Source organism: Copadichromis virginalis, linkage group LG15, assembly GCF_057382275.1.
Source record: "Copadichromis virginalis isolate Kocher_CV1m ecotype Utaka linkage group LG15, C_Virginalis_male_GT1.1, whole genome shotgun sequence".
Lineage (NCBI taxonomy): Eukaryota > Metazoa > Chordata > Actinopteri > Cichliformes > Cichlidae > Copadichromis > Copadichromis virginalis.
In genome coordinates this window covers 8894387-8922138 of record NC_140632.1, presented here as the reverse complement: position 1 = coordinate 8922138, position 27752 = coordinate 8894387, and the positions used below count along the sequence as shown (strand labels likewise).

Below are 27752 nucleotides of genomic sequence, written 5' to 3'. Positions count from 1 at the left end.
ATGTGGAAAAAACATTAAAGAAAACAGAAGGCAGAAAATGGTCAGCAGTAGCTAATGATTTTATCACCACCCTTAAATAAAACTGTAGGGTTGTTTCTAGTCAAGGTTAAAATATTAAACATGGTAAAGGGCTAAATGACTTTATTTGATAATTAAAAAAATAAAACTAAGAGAAAAAGAAACCATGGTAACAATGGGCCCACCACTGATCAATAACCCGCAAGAAATCCTATGAGACAGAAAGTGCAGTTGTAAGCTCATTAGGCATAAACTCATTAGTGTGTTTAAGTCCTCGGTACACACATTAGACTGTAATGACTTTTTTCATTAAGGTCACTCCCTCTCACCGAAGGAAGCTCGTGAAGGTTAGAAGGACACGCCCTCAACTTTGGAAACGGTGCAGTGGACTCGTGTGTGCCCTCAGCCGCTCACGTTATCACTTGGGAAAGAGAGAGAGAGGTAAAGACACAGAGAGAGAGAACGAGGAAGAGAGGCTCGGGGCTGGAACTTGAATCTGTGTCCTATCTCCCTCGCCTTTTTCCTTTCCGGCGTATCCGCCATCGAGCGCAGGCTGTTCCGTCTTTTCCTCCCTGTGGTCCGGTGACTGGGGAATCCACCTGCCGGAGAGCAGACACACCTCGTGATGGATGCCCTGAAATCTGCCGGCAGAGCGATTATCAAGAGCCCGGGAGTTCCGCGGCACACATGGGGAACTTCAAAACACGAAAGTGAGTGAGATGATACAAATGTTTGGAAACGGTTACAGTTTTGCAAAGATTCTTTTTTTTTCTTCATGTGGCGTAGCGGCAGCATCATCTGTCAGATTGGGAGTATGAAAGGAGGGCAGTGTGTGCCTCTGGCTGCTCGCAGCAAGCTAGTGGACTTGTTTTATTGCTCGGGCGCTTTTGTTTGTCCTTCTGCCAAATCTAAGCGCCATAGCTGTACAGTTACAAGCTGTTTTATTATACTGTTGACTCTGAGCTGTCACATAATAAGAAACACAAGCACAGTCCTGTCACTTTTACTGTGTGATATGGAGCTAATGCTGCCAGAAGCCCCATACCAACATAAATGGCTACTTAGAGCCAGTATTTCTTCATTACCAGTTTAAACAAGTTAAACTAAAATCTAAATAGCTGCTGTTCTTGTTTTTTAGTTAAATATATTAAAGCTTTATACTGTTTGAAACTCTGAAACATTCACTTTGGGATCTTAGGACTCTTTCTTTTCGGCATTTTCCCCATTGGATTCGCTTAATCTAGTAATATGTACAATAATTGATAGATTAATTGAGAACGCTAGCATAAGAGCTTTACAGGTTTTCCACCTAGCTGCGTTTTACAGCCATCTACACTCACCTACCACTTCATTAGGTACACCTGCTTAACTTTGCATAAATGCAAATCTGTAATCAGCCAATCACATGGCAGCAACTCAGTGCATGTAGTCAAGACAACCTGCTGAAGTTCAAAATGAGCATCTGATTGGAGAATAAGGGTGATTTAAGCGACTTGGTTGGTGCCAAACCTGCTGCTCTGAGTATTTTATAAACTGCTGATCTGTTGGGCTTTTTCCAGCAAATATCTCTTGGGTTTTATAGAGAATGGTGTGAAAATGAGAAGCTACCTAGTGAGCTGCAGTTCTCTGGGAAGTTTGCTTCAGAGGAGAATAGCTACACTGCTTTGAGCTGTTAGGATGGCAATGGTAACGTAAATGACCTTTTATTATAACAGTAAAGCACTTTTAGGGTGTGAAACAGGAGATTCACATTGTGGATGTGCAGCTGAATTAAATCTACAGGAACTGTGTGATGCTATCATGTCAACATGGACTAAAATCTCAGAGGAATGTGTCCGGCACCTTGTTGGATCTGTGACACAAAGAATTTAGGTAGCTCTGAAGGCAAAAGAGAGTCCAACCTGGCACTAAGAAGGTAAAACAAATGATGAGGTATTTTGATTCCTATATATCTATCGGATGTTCTCTGCTATCACAGGCATATTCATAACAGTGTATTATTAGTAACATACTACAATGCAATTGTAATTGTAATGCAATCTTTATTTTAATGGAAAATATTCCAAAAAAATAAATAAAAATAAGGTAAGCTATTTGTTAATTTGTAAAGTAGGTTCCTACACAGTTCGTAAACTATGATCTCATCACTTTTATATATGTAGTTATAGATAATAAACAAATAAATCCGCTGATAAATCAATACTGCAACTTTGTACTTTGTAAAATCAGGATGAACATTCGGCCATCAATCAGTAGTGAAAACTGCAGGGATTTTATAGAGATTACAATACAGATTACTGAAACACCTAATCAAAGTTAAGCATAGTCCCAGTCTGTTCCTGAGTTATGGAGCTGAATAATGCCCGTGTTTGTAGGGACACTATAATAACACAGAAAGTTGACCTTTGACCCTTTGCTTGTAAAATCTCCTCACTTCATTGTTGTATCCTGTTAGATATTTTCATGAAATCTTGTCATAAGTAGCACATTAATTCTTGAGTTACAGTCACAATGCGTTTTGGGAGGTCACAGTGACCTTGAGATGCTAATCAGTGCTCATCCTATGGTCCAAGTTCATCCTTTGGTGCTTAATGGGAAAAAAAATCAATCAAGGTGTTCAAAAAAGTGAAAATAGGTTGGGGATAAGGGCAGACTGGCAACAGCAATCAAATTGCCTCTGGCTATGACTATCTTAGTTAAAAGTAGCATGGTATTCATTTGTTGCAGGTAGAACTGAGGACTATACTAAGATTTAATCCTACTAAGATCTAATTAAAGGTCTAGGTTAGTTTTTCTGTTGAACACACTTCAGCTGTCTAATAAGATTATACAGCTACTTAAAAAATATAAAAATGAAACCAATTTTTCAGCGAGTTTCATCCACAGAGGTCGACCAATTATCATTCGACGAAGATAAATGAATATGCAACAAACACATCTTTAATAATTGAGCTGAATTTACATCATAATTCTCAGTTATTGGTTTTTCAAAAAGTTTTTTTGACCATATTCAATATGCAATGTTGCTTAAGGACAACTACAGTGCGAAGTACAGGAGGTTTTGAGTGCTGAGTGAGGGGTCAGAGCAGCAAACCTTGTCACACCATCAGTGACAGACTGCCTTGCAGCCTGCAGCCCTGCTGTAACACAAATGTGTCAAGCGCCGTCTTGAACGCTCCCTCCTCTCTGCTACTTTGCCTGTGAGCTTCCCACTGCAATAAATGGTAGCATGCTGGTTATGCTTCATCCAAAATTCCTACTTAGTGCCAGCTTTCATTAAACATGACTGATTAATTTCACAGCCAGCAAGATGTTCTTAGTTTCTTCTGCTCTGTTGGACATGTTCTACATAAATTATTGAATGCCCGAACATAAATCTGTTGGATTTGGGCTTTCATGATTGTCTCTGGTTGCTTTAAATGCATTTTGTTTCTCAGCTCGAGCACAAAATGACAGTTTTAAGTGGCGGCTTGTCTCAAATAAGTGCTTGGGTTTGTCAGCTTCTCATAACTGCTGGGCTAAAACTTTTGATTGTGCACAAACAGAGAGGGATTTAAAAAAAAAAAAAATCATAATTTTCCACGTCACAATACTCTGCGCATCAACCGCGCTGACTTTTGATGACAAACAAACCATCAGCGTGTCATTTTGAAAGACATCGATTGTGACACATTGTTAGCAGAAGCCCCTGCATTGTGCTTTTCTTCTCTTATTGTTGTTGCCAGTGAGAGAGATAAGAAAAGGCAGAGTGACACTGCCAGAGCAGAATCCAGCTGGATTTCGGCACCTGATGACAGAAGCAGTTTGTGTCTCAGAAACACCGCAGAGATCAGGCTGGGAAAACGTGTGAACGCAGCAGTGAGGAAACGGTGCAGGCAGTAAGAGCGGCTGTTGATATCCAGATGCTACTTAAGCAGGCAAAGTGGAGAGAGGACAGTGTCTGTATGGCAGCATGTGGCAATGCGTCAGAGCTGCCTGTCGGAATTTAAATAAGGTAACATCGCAGCCGGTTGGCACTTTCACACACATTAGGTGTGGTTAAGTTTGAAAGAGAGTGATGAATTATTTGTGTGCTGACAGCCAACTGAAAGTGCATGTGGAGCGTGGATGGTAAGTCACTGTGGATAAATAATCACTTTTAAGAACAATATTTAGTTAATTTAGGTAAGAGTTGGTTTTAACCCCTTAAGCCCCAGCGCCCCCTGATAGGGGGGTTAAATGAGACTCCAGTGTGAAGGTGGAATGAGACAGAGGAATTTAATTGGATGATCACTTGTGTCTGGAGTGTTACACTGATTAATTTAATTGCCTCCTGACCTCTAATTGTCCACCACTGTAAGGTTACACTTAACTTACCGCCCCTCCCTGAGCCTGGTTCTCCCGGAGGTTTCTTCCTGCTAAAAGGGAGTTTTTCCTTCCCACTGTCGCCAAAGTGCTTGCTCATAGAGGGTCATTTGATTGTTGGATTTTTCTCTGTATGTATTATTGTAGGGTCTACCTTACAATATAAAGCACCTTGAGGCGACTGTTGTTATGATTGGCGCTATATAAATAAAATTGAATTGAAAAAACTGAATTGAATTACCCTTTTGAAATTGTGTGGTTCTCTTTTAATACACCCTATATAACAAAAATTTATTTATTTATTTTATTACAAGTGGTCAATATGTCCCCCTCTGGATATATGTCCATGTGGTAGTCAAACCCGTCCCACACTTTTGCGAGCATTTCTGGAGTCACTGTGGCCACTGCTACCTACCATCAACCATGTGAAAGTCACGAACCCCCTCTGTGAATAGCTGTGGAATTAAAGCACTTTAAAATTTTATATATATATAACATATTTATAGGTTTTATGAAATGAGGAGTGAACACTCTTTTCATTAGTAAACCAAAAAGACAAAAACAATGCATAATAACAATTTTATTTTTAACCAGCCACCTTAATAAACCTTATTAAAATAAAGTGATCTATTTGCTCCACCTTAAATGTAGTCAGTCTTTAGTCCTTTAGCAAGTGGAAAACTGACATGTGCAGCACTTTCTAGTCGCCCACTGTGGCTGCCCATTGTCATCTGTTGAGGTCAAAGCCACTGGCAGCATGGAAGAGGACACAGCATGTACCCTGAGTACAGGCCGTCCCTTTGCATCACGTCACACAGTAGCAGTACAGACCTTTCCTGTGTCTTAGAAGTCACACACACTTGCCCTTGGCACTAAAGGATGTCCCTGCTGCATCAGTTCAAAATGCTGTGACTGGAGGAGACTGAGCTGAAGCCAAGCAAGATTGTGTAATTTGCTTTAGTATTGCATTTTATAAGTGCTTTTTGTAACGGAGCATATCTTCTTTTTTGCTGCGTAGCTGTGGGACCAATGTGAGAAGAAGAAAACAGAAGACAACAAGCATCTTTAACAAAATCTCTGGTGTCTCAAGCCCTGTGGCTTTGAAGAAACTGTCAGAATATGCAATTTGTTTCCTGTGCTTTGCAGTTTGGATCATAGCTCGATCTGAAGTTGGTGGACTCAGGAGTCATTAGGTTCAATCTCTGGCTGTGCATATAGCCCTTGGTTATATTGAACCTGACAGGGGCTTGACTGAATGTCATCCAGGAGACACTGGTGTCAGTTAACAGTGTCCTGAAGGAGCAATTATCTCTCAGTGGCTCATTAAGACTCAGGAACCCGTGACCTAGAGAGATAGCAGTGAGGAGGAAGAGGAAACATAGTCCCCCTCCACCATTAAGGAAGAATTGAGTGTCAATAAAGGGCTGAAGACCAGAATTAGTAAAGATCAATTTACAGAGGGTTCCCACGATCTGAATGTGATAAATAAGATGACGAATTAGTGACTGATTGAGCAGTCAGAGCTGTGTTAGGATCCAGAAATAAGTACTAGTAATGTAACTTTATTAGGTACTAATTACATTATATGGTGTTATCTAAGGAGCTTGCATAGACAAGCGACTGGACTTTAAGTTTCTTAAAGACAACTGAAACAACTTCTTTAGTTTCAAGACTAAAAAAGAGCTCAGCCAGGAGGAGCTCAAAAGCACCTTGATGATTCCTAAAACTTCTGGAAAAATATTCTTTGAACCGATAAGATCAAAACTAAACTTTTTACAAGGTTTGAGTGTGGTTACATCTGCATGGAACTAACACAGCATTTTATAAAAAGACCATCATAGTACCAGTCAAACATGGTGGCGATAGTGTGATGGTCCAGGGCTGCTTTGTTGTTTCAGAACCTAGACAGTCCATGAATTCTGCTCTCTACCAGAAAATCCTGAAGGAGAATGTCTGGCCATCAGTTCATGGCGTGAAGCTCAAGTGGAGCTTTTTAGGAAGTTATGCTGCAGGACGATGATGCAAAACACACAACATCAACAAAACAACAAAACCAAAATTATGATTGGCCTAATAAAATTCTAGATTTTATTCATGCCTAAAATATGTTTTCATTGCACTGTAACTAAACTAAACTAGTTATATTTTAATACCAGATGTAGCCATGTGGCTATCCCTGTGTGTGATCAGGTTTTAAACATGACTCTTGACCCTGATACAGCACAACATTGGCAGTGCTAAAACTATTTATAAATTAAATAGTCAACAGCAACATGTTTTTGGAAAAAGTCAGTGTACTTGGCTTTAGATAATGCAGTCCTGACAGTAAACCAGTACAAATATGTCTGTAGACTGCATGGATTCAATGCACTGGCTACTTCAGTGTAGAGACCTGATTCATTTAACATGACATCTTTAGGAAAGGTTGTATTAGCATAAAGTACACAACCAGCACTGTCCCATTTACTGTTGCACTAAAAAACATCATCCACCCAGAAAGAGGCAAATGGAGCAAGAATAGTGCATATATTTAGTCTGATATACAGCCAGATGTTGCTGTGCTTTTGGATTTCTTCTGCTAAAAGTAGAGGCACTCTTATTTCTCTTTGCATTTACTAGGGTTCATGTATAAGCACACAGTGATTTAGAGGATCAGTTAAGCCAGTATATGCCATTAGCTGAGCTTCAGTACATCAGATGATGATTTGAGTGAGCAGATTTCCCACCTATAGTCTGCATAATTCATGTTCACTACTCCTCAGTCCCACCAGTCGCATGCTGATGATAGATTAGATGATAAAAAGCTGCTAATGAGTTTTTACAGGGCGTGCTTTAAGGCAAGAAACCTGTCTAATGGATTTTTTATTTCAAAAATTAGTACTATCTAAGTTGTGAGCTATTATTTGCAGTAAAGATTTTAAATTATTTAACCCACTGTGTGTCTAACTGAACCCACACTGTGACTGAAAATAGGATCTCATTGTGTTTCTTGTAATTTCAGCTAACGGCTTTATAAAGTCTTTGATTTAAAAAGAAATTGAACAGACATATTTTTTCTTTTTGAATGTGTTTTTTTTATTTTATTTACAACCATGTTTCAAACACAAATCAGTGCTGTTTAGTTGCATAGATAACAGCAGAGATGTTTTTGTCTGAGTGTCTTTTCAAGCATTCCACTTCAGAAGGGAAATGCACGAGCTCTATCGCCCCAGCAGTCTGATTAGTGGGATTACTGTCAAAAGCACAGAGACCTATCTCACAGTTCTGCATAGCCTTTTTCCGCTACAGTTTGTTTGAATTTTTTTTCCTGCATTGTTTTATGAGGAAACTGACAAAAAATATATATATATAAATGCCATGTTGTGTTAGAAATTTTATTTTAGGCTTCTAGTAGCAAATACCCTGGTGCTTGGCGTGTGACCTTTTTAGCCATGCTTGCAGTGAGAGTCTAAAGGGACGCCTACACAGGAAGAGACTGGCAGGCATGTGGCAACCAGAGACCACAAGTCACTGAAATTCAGTGACTTGTAGCGACAATGGGAGAAAAAAAATGTCAGTGTCATGAAGCGGCTGGTCGCTAAATAAAACTCCTCAACTCTGAGGCAAAATAATTGAGTAATCTGAAGAGTTGTTGACTAGCAACCGGCTGTCATCACGTTCTAGATGGTGAAAAATGAAAGTATCAGTCCACTATTTTTGTTCTGGCTAAAATATCTCAATAACTACTTTATGGATGAAATGTTATTGTTCTTGGCACCCACAAGAGGATGAATCACTTTGCTGATCCAAAGCCTTTCTGTGTTATACCAGGCCATGGCACGTCAAAATTTTCCATTGTACTGTGTTCAGCTGTTTGTTAAAACAAATATCTAATCAGCCAATCACTTGGGAGCAACTCTATTCAATCAGACATGTAGACATGGTTAAGACGACCTGCTGAAGTTGAAACTGAGCATCAGAATGGAGAGGGAAGCTGATTAAAGTGACTTTGAATGGGACATGCTTGTTGGTGCCAGGCAGACTAGTTTGAGTATCTCAGAAACTGCTGATCTACTGGGACTTTCTCACAAGGCGGCTGCAGTGATGAGGACCCTGTACCTGCCTGTCGTAGTAAAGAGAGAGCTGAGTGTAAAAGCGAAGCTCTTACTTTAGCTGTCGATCTGCATTCCTACCCTCACCTATGGTCACTGTGGGTAGTGACTAAAAGAACGAGATCGCGGATACAAGCGGCAGAAATGAGCTTCCTTTGAAGCCCTCTCCCTTAGAGATAGGGTGAGAAGTAGCGAGAGGGGCTCAGAGTAGAGTCTCTGCTCCTCCACATCGAAAGGAGCCAGTTGAGGCAGTTGAGGCATCTGATAAGGATGCCCCCGGGGCGCCTTCTAGGTGAGGTGTTTCGGGCATGTCCCACCAGGAGGAGGCTCTGGGGCAGACTCAGGACATGCTGGAGAGAGTATATCTCTCGGCTGGCCTGGAAATGCTTTGGTGTTCCCCCAGACAAACTGGAGGAGGTGGCTGGGAAGAGGGAGGTCTGGACTTCTCTGCTTAGGCTGCTGCCCATGCGACCTGGCCCTGTATAAGCAGGAGAAGATGGATGAATGGGTCAGAATATGCATAAATAACATAAAATCAGGTATGCATCGTGGCTGCTGCTGCTGGTGGTGTATTGGTGTGCAAGATATATTTGGGCACATTTTGGGTCCCTCATTGCCACCTGAGCATCATTTAAATGGCTTAAAAGACAAATTAGTTCAATGTACTCAACACAGTCTCCAGATCTCAATCCAACAGAGCACCTTTGTGATGTGGTGGAACAGGAGCTTTGATGTGTGATGCTGTCATGTCAGTATTGATCAAAATCTCTTAGGAATGTTTTCAGGATCTTGTTAAATCTCATTTTTATACTAGCATGGTACAGCTAATAAATGGGGTTGGTAAGTGGCGTGCTAATTTTGTACAAACTAGCAAATATGGGCATGATCTTTGTAAAAATGTTTTGTCCACTTAACACCAGCCTGCAGGCATTGCCGCTGGGAGGATATCGGCACGCTCATTGTTTGCATTTCATTCAAAGCATTGCTTTGCCCTTAGCACAAATTTAGCTCAGAGACATAGAACTGACTGTGTAATATACTCTTTTGTTTAGTTAGTGTGCATTTTTTTTATTTCTGCCTGGTAGTATTAGATAGGGGAAGTACATTTATAAACTAGCATATCCTCCATATTTTTTGCCACTTTGCTTCATCTTCTTGTAAACCCAGTTCAGGCTGCAAAGGTGAAGTTTTGGTCTTCATTTTTCCACAGCCATGAGAATATGCAGTATTAAATGGTTTTGGGATGTTGTCACATGTCACGTGTGATAACCCCCTGTTTGCGGTGGATATTTTGAAACTGAAGGAAGCCTCATTCAAAGATGAGTTGTAGTATTCCACAGCGTAATAATTTCTGTATTAATACTTTAAGGTTTGATTTTTACATATGGTATTATAAATTTTTCGTGAAAGGGTGGTACAGATGTTACCTTTATGTACATTTCTATATGTTGTATCTATTTCAGCCAACATTCAGAAAGTAAATCAGATTTTTCACGACGTTGTTTGTTCGATCTTCCACATGTTGTCTTGTGCCTGTTACATTTGAAGCAAGCAGGTTTATTTTCTTCACTGGTTCACTCCACAAATATTGATTTTTAAAACCTCAGCCTCGTGTTATTAAAAACTGCAGCATATCATATTCTATATTGATTTTCTTTGTGTTGTGTTGTGGCAAGCGTAATGTTTTCTCGTGGTCCACAGTAGAATTTTTGCTATAAATGTTTATGTTTGGTAATTCATTTTTTAAAGCCTTGGGGTTATTAACAGTTTCATCCAGTACATCAGCAATGGCCAAGAGGACATGATTCACTCCCACGTGTCCCCGTTCCCCTTTATAAACAGTAACATGTGCAGCCAAACTACTGTTTTAGTGGCTTAAAGAGAGCTGAATGTTATTCTGTTATTCGATGCATTTTCTCTGGAGTGTTTTTAGCACCAGCAAGGTTCCCTGGCCTGAAGTGAAGAGAATTATGCAACAGAGAGAAACTGAGAGCCCCTATCTCGGGAGAGGTCCTTGTTCACACAGCCGCTATAATGTGCACACGCACTCACACAAATACTGCTTCCTGTTTACTGTGTGAAGTCCAAACATTTGAGTGTTCTGTCTTGTTTGATGCCTGTGACAGGTGTCTATGAAATAGGATATGCTGTCACTCCAGTGTAAGAGTCTTTATCAGCATGTTGTCAATTGTTATTCTGTGTGTGTGTTTGTATGTGTAGGAGAGAGATTAACTATTGCAGATGCATCTTGTGTGTGTGCGTGTGCACGCATGCATATCTTGCTGAACCTGTCCCTCCACTGGAGAGCCAAATCCCATATCTGCTCTGTACCTCTGAAAAATTCAACTCCCCTTACCATTTCTGACACGTCATGTCCCTGCCTGAGCTCAGCACTGAGAGCTGAGGAGCCCACTCCTAAAAATAACCCTATGCTGTCACACTAAAAGGGGAAAACGCCTAACGTCAGCACTGTACAGAAATCCATTCTGTTTGCTGTTATTGAAACAAAGCATCAAAAATCCCAGTAGAAGTTTTATCATAAGACATGTTATCTTGATTTTGCAGTTTATTAAGATGAGCTGGAAGTGTTTAACCCAGCTCAGATAAGTTAGTTATACTTCAGTGGATTCCTCTGATCATACTGGTATTAATTATGGGGCTATCTGATGAATATTGGCTTTAAAAGCTTCTGAAAATTGCTGTTTGATGAATTCTGAATTATTTTACATAATTTTTTTAGGGTTTAAATTATTGAGATCTGTTGTACATCCAAAATTATTTAAATGTTTTTTTTGGGGGGTGGGGTCTTAGAAGATGGCATCTCAAAATGCAACGTAGAAACCAGTGGCTCCTGTTATGCTAGCTACAGCTACTTTTATGCAATCTGTGGTTTTAGAGTTTCCATTTTGAAGGCTTAGGTTCAGCATCTTTGCAGTTATAATCCTGTATAATTAAGGTAAGATAACCATGTTTAGATGGATCAAAACATGGGAAGTCAGCTAATAGCAGTGCGCGCTACTTAGCATGTGTAGCAAGGTGTGTCCCTGTTCGCTGCGATGTTGATATTTTGATTCAGCACCGAATCACTACTCAAAGTGGCCATGCGACTAATAATATATACCTTTAAGCCTCAATAAAATCTAAACAAAAGAGTTGGAAGAAGAATCAACCCATCTACATTTGCCACAAAGGGGGGAAATTGCTGCTTGAGACTTACTAAGATCTGCTATATCCAGAAGGTTATTTCCACTTGTTTTTCCATCTTTGTGCTAAGCTTAGCTTTACAGCTGCTGGCTCTAGCTTTATATTTACTGTAACCATATGACAGCACTATGGCTCTTTTGAAAGCAAAATAAGCTCCAAAATGCAGGAACTGGCCGTCAGTTTTTGTGGCTGGATAATATCAGACTTTCAGCTTCTCCCTTGCCAGAAGGGGTCGCACTGCATGTTTGCTTTGGCAGAGTTTTTACTCCGGATGCTCTTCCTGATGCAACCCCAAAGGGGATTTGTATCTCATGCTGGAATCAAACCAGCGACCTTTTGCTTGCCAAGCGAGTGCACTAACCACTACACAGTTACAGGCACACAAACAAACAGGCAAACACATTAAAAAAATATGACCTTGCCTGTGGAGTGCCTGCAGCATTCTGGAAATCTAGCCAAGGATCTTGAAACTCACAAGTTGATATAAAGGAAAGGCAAAAACGCCAGGAAAATGTATACAGTTGAAATCAGTCGTTTCCAAATGCACAGCTCAAGTACTCACATTGATTATCCCTTTATCTTGTTATCCCAAAGGCGTAACACCCTAGAAGCTGATGTATTTGGTACTTGCCGGACTAACATCCATCAGTCAGATGGAAGGGTCTGAAGTGCTCCACTGCATTAGAAGGGATTCCTGTGAGATGCCCTCATCTATTAAAGGGGTGCAGAGATACACTGTCTTAAATTAGATCAGCAGCTCTCAAAGGTGACTTGTTTTGCTTTGGTGTGATAATGGATGGGAAAAGTAATGACTGCTTTGTTTGTCCCTTGAACTCAGCTTGAGATTAGCACTGGGGAATGTGGGGATTCTAGTTTTCCTCTTTTCATTTGAGTCACAGCCTTAGTCTTGAGTTGAAAACAAAATATTAAATATAAACCTATTATTTCCTGAATAGATTTTCTTTTTGGGAGGCTATTTATAGTTGATGAAGATGTTGAAATGGGAGCTCGAGGACTCCTGGGGGAACAGATTCGTATCAGCGCAGAGAAAATCACGCCCTGTTTGAATTGCTAATGAAAACAATCCTTGTATGGTGCAGAGCGATTATACTTTATGAATAAATGGCCGCGAGGAAATAGCTCCGATATTAAAGTGTCTCTTCTGTTGCTGTGTTAACTTGCCATGACTTTGGAAATGTTTACTTTCCCTCTAGTGAACGTTGATGTAAAATCATTTTATAGGTGATGACAACCATTGTTCTCTCTGTACATAATTATACAGTTAGTAGTTTTCAGTCTGTCCTTTGTGGCTGAGTTTAGTGCTTTCACAAGCAATTGCTACAATCTAAAAAGTTGTAAAGTGGGTGGCTGTAGCTCAGGTGGTAGAGCAGGTCATCTACTGATCGGAAGGTTGGTGGTTCGATTCCCGGCTTCCCCTAGTCTGCATGCCAAATATCCTTGGGCAAGATACTAACCCGAAATTGCTCTCCGATGCATTCATCGGAGTATGAATGTGTGTGAATGTCAGTTGTGCTTGTGCGAATGGGTGTGAATGGGTGAATGCACAAGTTGTGTAAAGCGCTTTGAGTGCTCAGAAGAGTGGAAAAGCGCTATATAAGAACTAGTCCATTTACCATTTACCATTTTAAAGTAATAAATCTAGGATGCAGTGTTATTTTAGATCCTTGGGTATTGATCGTAGTGGTTCAGACCTGTATGGAAATCACATAATTTAACAGACACAGCGCTCTACATGTATAAACAAGGGTGGATGCGAGTCACTCAGATGATTCAGGGTGTTTCTAATGGACACTTAAAGTGCAAGTCACCTCCATATTTAGTACCCTTCAGTCAATGTTAGACCACAACTCAAGAAACTGTAAACACCCTGTTTGACAAACGAGGGCTGCTCTGTGTTGCATAGTAAGACAACTAATTGAACATTTTAAATGGTGCTTTTCTGACCTAACAGGTGTATCTTTAAGGTCTGATTAAATATGCAAAATTAAAGCTTCTTGATGAATGTTCGGAAACAATCATGGACATACTGTTAAAAACAAAAGTGCAGGGCATGAGTTACATTCTAGACACGAGTGTATCCCATCTTCCTTTCATCTTCCTAGACCTAAGTATCATATTCTCAGTAAAATGAGTGAGAGGGGTTCTTAGAAAGCTGGCTCTAGTGATTATATAAAACAAGCTGCCTGTGAGCTTGGCCGAAGCGAAACGGGACGAAAATCCAGCAGGAGTTTGAAATGTTGAAGCACATTTATTTTCCACCAAACAACTCAATCAACCAGCCGGGGACCAGGATCGGATGGTTTTCATACGAATGTGCAACACATGCACAGCTGCACAGGCAAATCTTCTCGTAGCGAGAAGATAGTGAGACTTTGCTGTTAACAAGTTCTTTGCTGTGAATGGGGAAGGCACATAGTTTGCCAAAGTAAACTACAGGGGAACCACTATAAAAAACCGCTGCTTCAACAAACCTAATCATCTATTTTCCTTCACTTATTCAGTTCAGGGTTGTGCTGGAGCCTATTCCAGCTTTCACAGGGTGAGAGGCAAGGTACACCCTGGACAGGTCATCAGTCTGTCACAGGGCTAACACTGACACAGACAACCAGTCACGCTTGATAAAATTGGAATCACCAATTGGCATAACTCCATGCATGTTATTAGACTGTGAGAGGAAGCTGGAGTACCCACACTGATATGAGGAGAACATGCAAATTTGCACATAAAGACTGGATTTGAACCCAGGACATCCCTGCTGTGATGGGCCAATACTAACCATTGCACCACTGTTTATCAAACATGAGCAATTTAAAGAGGCTAACAAAGACAAAGTGGCTAAAGCTATCCAGAGCTCACAGCCAGCCACAAGCCATTCACTTGGAAGTGAATATAAATAAGTAAATACACTTAGAACAGTAGAACCAAACACACCTGTATCTATACCCCACTTATGTTACCATCCCTGTGAGGAGGCAGAGGTAAGTTTGTTTGTTTCTTCAGGTTAGCATGAGTCTGTAGTTAGCAAGTCTAGCTGACATTAAGCTAAACATACATACATGTAATACAATAATACAGCCGTGTCCCTCCTATGATCAAATGACTCACTGCACTCCAACATACTAGCAATCAATAATATGAAGGATAAACTGCGAAAACATTGTGTGTTCATTTATTCCCAACATGGCAATGTGTTAACGATGTGTATCAATACAGCAGTCCTGAGTGTCAGTGTAGTTTATGCAGTGGTTACTTACATTATCAGTAGCAATATTTTATGGTAATGGCAGCTTGTAATTACGCTGCCCCAAAACAAGTTATAGTTAATGTATTAACATGTAAAAACATGTAAATATAAAGATAAAATGCACACATATAATGATTTTGTGATTTCTGATCAGCAAACAATCCCAACCTCTTTCCAGTACCATTTGTTCCAAATAGATACAGCATGTTGCAACATTTTACGTCTTCTTCCAGAAGAGACAACAGTTACTAGATTAAAATGAATGCTGTTTTCAGTTTTTCTGGTGCCATTACACACTGAATTCTGTATGATGGCATGAATCCATGTGGCTCTTTCTTTCTCTCTCTCTCTCTTTTTTTAATCATTGTCTGCTTATCTGGCTCAGTCCTCCTGCACAGTATCATACCAGCCACACACCAACTGTCACTGTCTGCAGAGTAAATATTAACACAATTTTCACACTGGGATGCCAGCTATAAATAGAGTGCAGGAAATCATCCAGGAACAAACCCTAAACGTCTGTGTTGGCTTTTAATTTGACCGTGTAATGACGCATGTCCACAAAATAACCTTAATGTTAATCCCATTTTATTCTCTGGACACTTCTGAGGAGAAAGCATCCTAGTTTTTGAGGAAAAGATAAGAGCGTTTCACTGCTGTATCCCCAAATGTCAGTTTAATGCTTTCTTATTAAGGATTCATGGAACCTTTGGAAGGCTTTGTGATGGGAGAGCTCAGGTCTATGTTTTGCATAATAAATACAGTTATGGAAATTAACATTCAGGACATAATTGGCTTTTCATAATCAAGATCTAGATGGGAACATCAATAACAGTCCCAACATTCTTTTAAGACCACAAAAGCCTAACTTGGCAAAATTTGTATGTATTACACAAACAAGATATTATGTCTTAGTTCGAGTGGTTTAAAGGCCCTGCAGATTGTTGTTTTAAGCTTTGAATACAGTCATGATTTTTTTCCCTTTTTGCTGAAACAAAGTGCTTAACACATTAATGAAGAGTGGTATTAGGTGGTATCTTTCTTTGCTAATATTTACTTTCTTATCTGTCTTTTATTACAGAGGCTCAGCCCATGTCAGTCACTCAACAGAACAGCTCCCACTTTGCTTCTGTTCTATTTGCTCAGCCATGCTAGATAATTCAATCAGCATTAACAGCAGATACAGTGTTTTAAGTAAAAGCAAGGGGTGGTGTGCTGAAAGAGACATTATGCTGAATGGGGGGCACTAGCACGGATTCACAGATAAACGTTTGGGGAAAATTGCTGGTTTATTAACCTAAATTATTTTACGCTAGAGAATTCTTACAGTTGGTATAAATGAAATTTTCTAAATTCAGGAGCTTGATGCAACTATTATAAAATATCTATGTTTTACAAAGTACAAACTGAATCTTGTTGGCTTGTATCCACTATAAATCACTCTATAGTCTTCTGATTTAATAATGTACCAAAAGTTTTCTTTTTCTGGCAGGGAAAATTAAAAGCATCACACTTAAGTGTGAATGTCAAAAGTCATCAGTTGAATAAAAAGGTTTTTCAAGCTCTCAAGAAATTTTAAATTAAACAGTAGCTTAGAAGCAAATAGAACAGTAGCTTTGTTTAAGTTGTTATAATGAAAGTAATAATAGAAACCTGAACCAGTGTCAACCCAAATCCATTGTCTTCTTTTTTCTGTTGGGTTTCAGCTTCTTTTCCGAGAAGCTATATTCTTATGCATTTTAAACTAGACAAGAGGGGTAGTGGCTAAAGCTAAAGATAGCTACTTCCCCCTTGTTAGCTGTGTTCAGCTGGATGAAAGGTATTTAAGTGTTTAATTAGGTATTTTGTTATGACAGTTGTCATGTTTCCCCATGGTTTAGTTTAGCAAACCTCACTCATAGTGAAGAACTCGCTAACAGCTATAGCCATGCTCATAGTGTAGCTGTGACTGTGCGAGCAACTATTTACCTGTGCTGCTGTGCCAGTGTTGCACAGGCATGACAGGGCTGACCAGTCCGGTCTGAGGACGCTGTGAACCGAGGGATTGCAGACCCTACCCGGCCAATCTGTGCAGCTCTAATAGATTTTAGCTTCTCCGATCAGCTGACCACAAGTTGTGATTCCATTAGAAAAGTGCATGACTAATGGGTATATGGTGCTTATCTAGTCTTCCAAGCTCAAATTTTCAGAGGACTACCTGGATACAATCATATTATTTCCATCTAGAGTACTTTTGCATAAAAACTTTGAAGTAATGTGGCTGTTGTTTTTATTAGTAAAGCTTATTTCCTTCTCCTTCTTATTGAATCAGGCACTCTGTTAATAACCCTAACCCTTTTTCGAGTGAGTTTCTATTCAGGTTTGTCTATCAGTGTAAGGGCAGTACAGTGAAGAAAATCAAAAGCTGTGATTGTGAGGGTTTAAAATAGAATGACATGATGGTTTGTACTCTGGGTTGGTGAATGTGTGGGTTTTTTATGTACTACTCAAGCCGAGTGTGCAGGGTCTACTATTCCACTGTAGTTGATCCACTTCTTTTGATGCTTAGCCAAGGTGTTTAGTAATGCTATTTGCAAGTACCACCTCGCTGCTTCAGACATCATCTGTTTGATCCCATGATTGCGTTTTCGTATCTTTTTTTTTATGCTGTCAGGCTTTGAGAAATAGCTTGTACTGCACTCCTGGCTGTGAGGAGCCCAAGCTGCTCTCATTAGCTACAACTGGAGTTTATTCTGTGCGTTCAGTTAGTGCCAGAGGAACTGAAGATGCATAAGGTGAGTTAGGGGACGGATTTAAAAAAAGCAGTTTGAAGAGTGAGAGCTTGAATGAAAAGACTTAGCTTTACTTGGTTTCCCCTCAAGGCAGAATCAGGAAACCAGTTACACCCCCCCAATACACCCACATCATCCCAGCCAACCATCTTCCCTGAATGTGCGGCCTATTTTCTCTGTCAAGGTGGTGTCCTAGATTCAAAGTTCCATCAGATGAGTAAAACACTAAGGCAAAAAGATTACATCTAGAAGGATGTGGAGGATGGGGGTGTCAGCAGGGGTCTTAAAGCAAGCTGAATGTATCTCTACTCATATGATGATAGTGTATTCAATCCACTGGTCTCCAGTCAAGTTGCTGTGAAAAACATTCTAGGAAAGAATATCCAGTTTGCCTGTAAAGAGATGGAGGCAAAAAATAGACAATTCATTTGGGTGTCATGCTTGTTTCTGCAGTTTTAGAAAGTAACTGAGATTAAGCGTCTCGAGGAAAATAGCGTATCGGCCCGCTGTTTGTCCATATGCCCTCTACGTCTCTGCTTACTCGTGTTTATGTTATTAATTAGCCATCAGCCGAGGTGTTCAGAATTCACCTGGGTATGATTTTGACTTCTCAGAGCAAATTAAATTACCGAGCGTGTAGCTCAGAAAGACAGCTGGTGATCACGGCATGTAGCTGAAGGCGTGCAGAGCACATGGCGTCTATTATACTACAGCAGCACTTCCCAGAGTCAGATCAGCTACTGTGAAATGCTGCTCTTGTCATTTGCTGGTTTAACACAGTCTGAAATATTTTACAGTGCTCAACATCTCAAGGCGGTAGTATTATAAAGTAACTTTATACGAATACACTTAAAGCCCCGTGGAGCAAAATGTTATTAAATTGTTCTGTGCCTTTGTTGTAATGCACTGATTCCTTTAGAGTGTGTCTCCACTGTGAAGCCTTTGTGCGAACACAGTGAAATCAGTGCTCTTGCTGCAGTGTACTCGGTGTGAAAGTGTTGCCAGGCATCAATTTGTTAGAGATGCAAATGTCACCAGTGCACCGCCAAGGCCGCGCTCATACCCTAAGCTTGTTTTGTCCTCATCCAAATTTGATCGGCCTTGATGAGAACTATCTCGCAAACACAACGCGAATGTATGCGCGCACGCCTACTTTAAAGTTCAAATTTCGCATTTTTAGTTGTCCTGAGGATTTTCTTCAACGTGTTAAATCCAATTAGCCACCCTCTGCTTGTTCCTGCCACTCTTATCAGTCCCAGTCCTTCTGTAGACTCACATAGGATTTATTAAAAATTTAAGACCTCCTCTTTTAGGCAGATAATATATTGGAAACCCTGCAGCATCAACATAAAGCTGTTTAATAATTCATTTGTGTAGCTTGGGGAAGACACAATATGGACTGTGGCACTTCAGCTTTGTATTGCTGTGACATTTTTACAGAGCCAAACTGTGCAATAAATCTTTCGACCAGAAGCTGACGCATTGCAGCTTTGAATGACATAAAGTCATATGGATACTGAAAGATTGGTAATAAAGTTGACAGGGTGAAGTGTATTTAATTGTTTTGGATTGACCAATCTCTAAGCCCCGCCACTCTTGCAGAAGCGCCATGTGACAGGATTTCTATTTTAACACCGTGGATACAGTTTGTAGTGACAGCTGTGACAGACGGGCTCAAAAATCCTTTTAAATGGTAAATGGTCTGTATTTGTATAGTGCTTTACTTGGTCCTAAGGACCCCAAAGCGCTTTACACTATACACAATCATCCACCCATTCACACACTGGTGATGGCAAGCTACAGTGTAGCCACAGCCGCCCTGGGGCGCACTGACAGAGGCGAGGCTGCCGGACACTGGCGCCACCGGGCCCTCTGACCACCACCAGTAGGCAACGGGTGAAGTGTCTTGCCCAAGGACACAACGACCGAGACTGTCGGAGCCAGGGCTCGAACCGGCAACCTTCCGATTACAAGACGAACGCCCAATTCTTGAGCCACGATCGCCCCAATGGTCCCCTTTTAAACAATGGTCCCCTGATTTTGCACAGGAGGAAACAAAAACAGACGTCTTATTTTTAGATGATAAGTGTAGATTTTATTGCCTGGGAAAAAAACAAATAAATAAAACATAGTTGTTGTTTCAGAAGCAGATTTTATGAGCTGAGCTTAACTTGTTAATTAAATCTAACTTTTTTGTGTAAAACGTTTGTGATGTAAAAGGGTCTTAAATAGGTATATGATGGTAAAGACTGAGAAAAGTCCCAGGTAAAGTCAGCTATCCCTTAACTGAAATGATGAAAACTAAACAGGAAATGTTAAAAATTTGACTCATGTGTACTACAAAAATGTGTTTTTTTTCCTCCTGTTATTTGTAAGATATTTTATTAATATTTTAAAACAGATTAGCCCATGAGCAGTGGTAAACATTAGGGCTTTGCCTGAGCACAGCTGCCGTGTAACAAATGAGTTAACTGTGAATAGGATTATAATACTAGTTTACTAATGTCATCAATTTCTCACATAGCATAAAAAAATAGAGTAACGCAACTATAAGACATGTATGAAAAACATAGTGTGCAAAAAGAGCGTAAAACGCTATTTTTTCGGTTAGGTTTAAGGTTCCCAACCTTTTTTGCGCCACGGGCCGGTTTAATGTCAGACAATATTTTCATGGACCGGCCTTTAAGGTGTCGCGGATAAATACAACAAAATAAAATGATACGGCCAAGAGAAAAACTGTGGTATTTTGTAAATATAATAATAAACACGAATTCACTGTGTAATTGTGTAACTTTATTAGCAGCGTCCTCCTGAAATGCAGCAACAACATTGAGAGTAACATCCTCCTCTTAATGCTCTCTGGTCGTTAATGTAACGTGTAACTATTTCTTTCAAAATAAGACACACAACTACAACACGGGAAAAGAGTCAGGGAAACCAAGTTAACGATAAAAAACCTGAAAACCATACATTTCACACCCGAGCCTCAGCTCTCGCGGCACGGTACCAAACGACTCGGCCCGGGGGTTGGGGACCGCTCTCTTATCTGATAGTAATTTTTATCGATTAGTATTGACTATATTTTTTTGACAACTTCACCCATGAGAGTAATCTGTTGACCAGTTTGTGTAAAAACCAACCAAACAAACAAACAAACAAAAACATTTGTATGTATTTAGGTTAATATTGGGTTTTTAGACTAATACCGATATTTGATAGTTAAAATAAGCCAATCTCAGCTGGTATTTTTTTCTTTAAGACACACAAAACATAAACTGATTTCTCCCTCGTGTCACTCTCATTTGGTGGCGGCAGATTGCTAGCCCTCCCTGAGGCTGGTCTTGCTTGATGTTTCTTCCTGTTAATAGGGAGTTTTTCCTTCCCACTGTCACCATGTACTTGCTCATAGTGGCTCATCTGATGGGGCTTCTTTCTAATATTTCCTTTAACTTGAGGCGACTGTTGTTGTGATTTGGTAATACATTCTCAGTTTAGTTTTATTTATATAATTGAATAGAATTTTAATAACACTTGTTAGATGTAGTTATTCGTGTAAACTTCCTAAGACCATAAGTAAAAAATAATTTTATACTGTGGCTCTCTGAAGCTATATTTAACTATGAAAGCTAGGAAGGGTGTGCAGCTTCTGTCAGGGCAGAGGCACAGCTTTTAAACCATACTTTACATTTATGCGCATGTCTCTTGTCTATGCTGTAGCCTGAAGCACACCACAATGATAAGTATGGGCAGTGGAAGGAAGAGATTATTGAGGGGTATAGCAAACAGTCAAAAACTGATATCAGTTTTTAGTGTTTTAAAAAACGTGTGTGTGCTCTTTTTTTTTTTTTTTTAAATGTCCCTTCAGCATCTGCGTCTTTGGTCAGTAACATTTTGAAAAACCTAAATGCATTAGTTCAGTAAAATCTCATCGACCCATTCATAATAGAACAAAAATGTAATTATATAGAATCCTGCTCCCTTTGCCGGTGAAAGTCAATGGAATTTGTTTGTAAGTAATCCTTCCAGGGATGGAGTCCCTTATCTAATTTCTCCCTTCATGTATTCTTCTTTAAAAGCCTGAAACCCCTTTTTCCTGTCATGTAGCCAAACCTGCCCTTTGACCTTCTGTGAGAAGGGACACCACTGTGAGAAGGGGTCAGGAAATAATTCAAGTACCATTCCTAGGTAGTAGTGAGCTAGGTCACACGGGACTGTAAATATATTACATTTAAAGGCAGAACTTTCATGGAGGATAAATTATGGGACTCCTTATCAGCAGCCACCTCTCATCCAGAGCTGTCAAATGATTTACAGTAAGCTGGCCACTGCGTACCTTAGAATTTGCATTTCATAACACCAAATGTGCTTCCTGGTTCTGAAACAGCCCCCACAGTGTGATTGAAAATTAGTTAATAATTCAGCGTCGTTGGAAGCAGTGGGACGGGGATGGCGGTGTTTGCTGTTCGCTTCACAGCTGCATGGGGTCTGCCAGTGACAGATGGCTCAGCCCATGTGGAGAATTTAGTGCCAGTATATCCCAATAGAGTGTTGGACACTGTGTGTGCGTGTCTCTTTTCCCTCACCCTGCTCTTCTTGCTCATTCCTTTTGTCAATCTCACTCTCTCACTTCATTCAATTGTGTAAGCAGCATTGAATTTATATGGAGAAGAAAGACAGAGGGGGAAAGCGCTAGAGCTTAATGTTGATTATTTCATAGTTTTATATTTATAGTAGTTTAATCACACTTTGGTGTTGGAAGAGTCATTTGAAAATCTGTAGCTCAGATGTTTCCCTTGTTCAACTGTTGGTTTTTATCACAGAATGTGGCCTGTAGCAGTTTTGTAAGTTGTTGTTGTTCTCCTGCTGCTCATCTGTAGGGTGTCCAGGTGTCTCTGAAAGATATTTTCAGCTCTCTGCATGGGTGCAGTCACTGACACTGCCTGCAATAGTCAGCTCGAGGACAGCTGGTACTACCTGTTGGGAATCGCAGAGACAACAGGATATTGCAGGCATTCTGTTATGGCATTATCAGAGCCCTGATACTGGATTTGCTTGCCAGTGGATGTTTTGTTTTGTTTTGGGGTTTTTTTTTTACTAAAATTCATACTATTTTCTACTGTAATGATGCAATCATTCAAAAGTGGTTACCCATTTCATTCAAAATTAATTTAGATTTAAAAGTGAAGTTCAAATTAGTCCCATTTAAAATATCACAGAGATATTTTAAATATTTAGAGCTGTTCATGTTTTACATTTCTAATGTTACACAAAATCTGACTCTATATTTATACCAGTATGTGCGGAGCGGTGATGTCACTTTGCCAGCTCACACGTTGCTGGGGCTGAGTACCGTAAACTGTTTGCTCAGCAATCTTTAGAATGACCACACTGACCTAGAAACTGATCCTGAAAGAGTGGGGAAAAAAATTTCCAGAATGTGTGACATTTGCAAATGATTGCATTCTGCTTTTGGTTTTCCATTTTCCACAGTGTCACAACTTTTTTGGGAATTGAGGTGATATGCATGAGCCTGCAAATGCACTACTTTGAAAGTGTGTCGGTTTCCAAAAAGAAAAAGTAACTTAACACCTTATTTTGGGATGAACTTGTTTTTCCAGAGCTGCCAGAGAACTGGACAGACACGAAGGAGACTCTGTTGGAGGGGATGGTGTTCAACGTGAAGTACCTGGGTATGACTCTGGTGGGCCAGCCTAAAGGAGAGGACATGGCCTCTGCTGCCATTCGCAGAATTGTTGCCACGGTGAGTCTCTATCCCCCATTAGAAGCTTAAACCTAATGCATTATAATGCATGTCACTATATGAGCTGTGCTGGTATTACTTGATTTTACTAAACTAAGTAGTGTATAAATTATACCCTATTAGCAAAAATCTGTCATCAAGATCTAGAACTTAGAACGTTTTTATTGTCAATGTACAGTTGCTTATACAGTGAAATTAGTTAGCCAGACCACAAAGGTCACAATCATATTTCTAAAGTTTAAAGAGGGAAACTGTGAACATTTCAACTGCAGTGATATTTATTTAGAGGATTACTGAGACAATGTACTTTCAAATTCCAGTGCACATTATCTGAGTGACTCTAAGATGACTGATTGCTAAATTTAGATTTCATCCATGTCATCTTAATGGCTCAGGACATTGTTTTAAAGATAAGCAAGCAAAGGGTCAGTGAATTTGATTGTCATCATAACAGGAGCAAAATCACTGTGACACTGTCAGAATCATTTAAACTATAACCTTTGATTATTGTCTTATATGAGTATTAAGGATAAACAGCTCAGTTAAAGGAAATCTTTTGATTGAGACGTTCTGCGAAATATTTAACAGCTTACTGCGATTACTCTTAAACCAAGTAATCAGCATCATTCACAGGGAAATTTCTGTAATATGCTTGCCAAGTTGTTTACAAAGTTTATCTCTGTGTCAGGGTTTGCACGTATATGCATGGAAATAGAGCAGCTAATCCAGGATTATCAGGGGTTGCACACATGCAGAAGGCCAATCTCTGTTTTCATGTTTGTGCTTACCACCAGCATACTGGGGATTTCTGGGTACGGTTTTCTACATTAGTTCAGCCGGCTGGCAGTTTTCTCTTGAAACTACAAGAAAACCATTGCATTTAAACCAGTTAACTTGGAAACATACCAAGAAGCCAATTCCTGGACCGTTTTTATTCATGCAAATTGATACTCATGTTTCTGTTTCTACTAACGCTCACACTTGCACACCTATTCACTTGGCACTTTCTCAACAATGCAAATGTCTGATGTTTCTTTGCAGAATGAACAGCCTGGCACAGGCAGCAGTACAATCATAAATCCCCCGCCTCTCAATTAGAGACTGAACCAAACCTAATGGTGGGATTAAGATTCAGTTGATTTACACCAAGACAAAAAGTCTGTTCCCTCGGTAACCATTATAATTGACTGAACTGAATGGGTATATTGAATAAATAAGTGACTTTTCTGTTCACTACATGCTTCAGTAAGACATGATTAGACAAGACAGGGGAAGCAAACATAGAGAAAGGCTGAACTTGGCGTATCTCAAGCCGACAGATTGGTTTTTGCCTTGTGGCATGGCACTCGAAACATGACGCCGGCAACTGTAGCCGTTAGCGCTTCCTGCATGAAAGAGCTACCACAATCAGCTACAGCACGCTTTTAAGCGTTGTGGTTCTAAGCAGAGACTATTGTTCAATGTCACCATCTCCAGGGTATTACAATTCCTACAGCAAGCCATGGCACCATTCCCATTGTCCTTGAGAAGTCCTAGTTTTGTTTAAGCAAAGATCTCACTCCTACTGATCTTTAGCTTCTCACCATCATTCTTTTATGAATAAAAGAGTTCTTACACAATTCAACATATGGAAATACTAAATTATGTAGTTCTTTAAATGTATTTGTATTTATATGTATTTAATCTATTCATTGGTGGTCACTCTACTGATGCTTAGCCTGATATCTGTTGAGTGTCGCAAAAAACTGCTGTCATTTGCTATTTAATTGTATTATCTGGAGGTTATTGTCACTGTCAACAGTATTTTCTGGAAGTCCAGATGGTGTAAAGTTTCAGGGAGAGTCAGTGGCTGCTGGCCCGACCTGGAGTGCTCATTCTGGGCTGCATGTTGCAGCTTTTCTCCCCTCATTCTGTCGCTTTTTATAAAGCAGGCTGCTTGGTTTTGCTTAACAGCATACTGTTTACAAGTTGAGGGCTTTTAGTGTTTGATCAGAAGGTCATTTCGTATTAATGTCAGAGTGACATAGAAGGCCTGCATTTTCTTCTATGAGGCAACATTTCCTCCAGTTTCTTCATCTTCTTTCATCTATGTTTGTGTACACAGTGTGCGTCTGCTGTGCAGAAGTCTTGAGCCATCCTTCCTTTTTCCTAGTTTTTGATAGGAAAATGAGAAACGGGTGCAGCAATGGCCTCCTTTATTCCTCAACATAGCCAGGCTTTCTTTTTTAAGAAAAAATGTTTAACTAGTATTCAGAAATACTTCTCTAAGTTACTGAAGGACATTCAAAGCTCTTTTTTGGATTTTGGCTGCCTTTTTTTCCATTCTTTATCAAGATGATCCCACACTGCCTCAACAATATTAAGGTAGTGTTTCATTGTCTGTTCTTTTATCCTGGTATACTTTTATTATAGCGAGTTTGAGATTGTTGTCGTGCAAAAATACTATCTGGAACATGCCATTGAGACACGTTCCAGATGATATTACATGTTGGATCTAAATCTGACTATATTTTTCTGCGTTCATAATTGCATTCATTTTGACAAGATCTCCAACATCGCTGGCTAAAATGCAACCATGACAGAGCCTCCAAGGTGTTTTACAGCTGGCTGTAGATACTCACTGTTGTACCTCTCTCCTGACCTCATCCGTACACGTTGACAGAAATTTGAACCAAAAATGTCACTTTGAATTCATCACCCCATCAGAACTCTTGCCACTGATTTAATTTGGCATAAATACAGCCACACTTCCATTTCAACCATCTTTGATGAGGCTTGAGAGAACAGTAGACGGATCAACTGAAGGGCTATATCCATCTCTTAGATCCTGTGTCAGGTCTTTGATGGATTGCTTTCTATTTCTTAAAGACATGACCTTCATATACTCTTCACCTGCTCTTGATTGGTTGTACAAAATGACTATTTCATGTCAACTAAAGAAATGGCACAGGCTACTAGTAACAAAGTGCTTAAAGATGCACTTTAAAAAGACTGCTTGAAGTTTCTTCTTTGCTATGTTGTCTATTTTTGTACATACGATACAGGTTCATCCCTTGAGTTGGGTACCTCTTTATGCTTGAAAAATATATATTTGAGAGTTAAGCATCTTAACAAAAAGAAAAAAAATCCTCTGAAAATGGTCAGGTACAAGGACTGGACTGAAAATGAGTGAAAAAGCAACAAACATTCCAAAACTTTGAAAGACCTTCAGAAAGCCTGGAGAACTGTTGTTCAAGACCACATTACAAATGTCAATAAAGTCTGGTTCACTGGACGAAATGAGGGGTGGCTCAAGACTTTTGCACATTACTGTATATGTTTTGTGTTCAATATCCACAGGCCAGAGCCGGTGCAAAGAAGTTTCGGAAAGTAACACTGACAGTCTCACCGAAAGGCATCGTTATCACAGACACAGAAACCACAGACCTCATAGAGAATGTCTCCATTTACAGGTACGGCCATCGCATTTCTATCCTGAACCTGTTAGTCCACAACAGTGATTGATTACTAAGATTTTTTTTAATACTCATGTTTCCCAGAGAACTTCCCTTACCCCATTTTCCTGTACTTCAATTTTTTGCCCTTTTCTTAAAAAAAAAAAAAAAAAAAAATCCCAAAAACTGAACAATCAGCATGGTTCATAAAAGTTGACATTCATTATCAGAAACAGTTCCTCTCAGGCTCTACTGTACTGCTACAATGTACTCTCTGTCTATCTGTGCTCTAGATATAAACTGATTAAAGTGGAAAACATTATAGTGGACTACAACCTTGCAGAGGTACCAGCATTGGTTCAAACTTCCCAAGCAGCGTGTGCATGTAATATACTAGTTTGCTATCAGAGTTAGCAGATACACCTGCAGGGATTTGGAACTGAATGAGACAAACACTCCAGCAGAGAACTCATTTGTACCAAACTCAATTTAAATTCAAATTCACTTAAATTATTATTTTTTAATTCATTTTACAAGAGGTCATTGGTTTGTCCCCTCTTTTCTATAATAATTTGCTGCTATTTTATTTCTCCTTTATTTTATTCTTTGTTCAGCCATTCTTTGATATAATGCTCTTAATATAAGTCTTGTTGCTGTTGTTGTTATGATATGGCTTCATTTTTTGACCTTCTATGTAGGTCATTTTCCCTTCTGTCCATTGCCGTGCTTCTTTTGCAGCATTAAACTAAGCAGTTTTCTGCTCAGAGCTGTGGTGAGTGGGTCAATTAGGGGTACATCACAAGATGATTATCTGTTGTATCACATCAATTTTGGACTAAATGTTGAACAATAGGGTAATGAAAT

General features: G+C 39.7%; 1 protein-coding gene across 3 annotated transcripts in view; it reads left to right on the top strand.

Annotated features, from left to right (window-relative positions):
- The first annotated feature begins 357 nt into the window (after window positions 1–357).
- Window positions 358–27752, top strand: part of LOC146691757 (low density lipoprotein receptor adapter protein 1) — a 47609-nt gene continuing 20214 nt past the window's right edge. For 2 of the 3 annotated variants that reach the window (XM_085431717.1, XM_085431716.1), the window contains exons 1-3: window positions 359–728; window positions 23312–23454; window positions 26794–26906. In XM_085431717.1, the coding sequence (XP_085287843.1) occupies window positions 644–728; window positions 23312–23454; window positions 26794–26906 (341 nt within the window). In that variant the 5' untranslated portion in view covers window positions 359–643. Of the gene's footprint in view, window positions 729–23311; window positions 23455–26793; window positions 26907–27752 lie in introns of all 3 variants that reach the window. The other variant, XM_085431715.1, reaches the window with a different exon arrangement.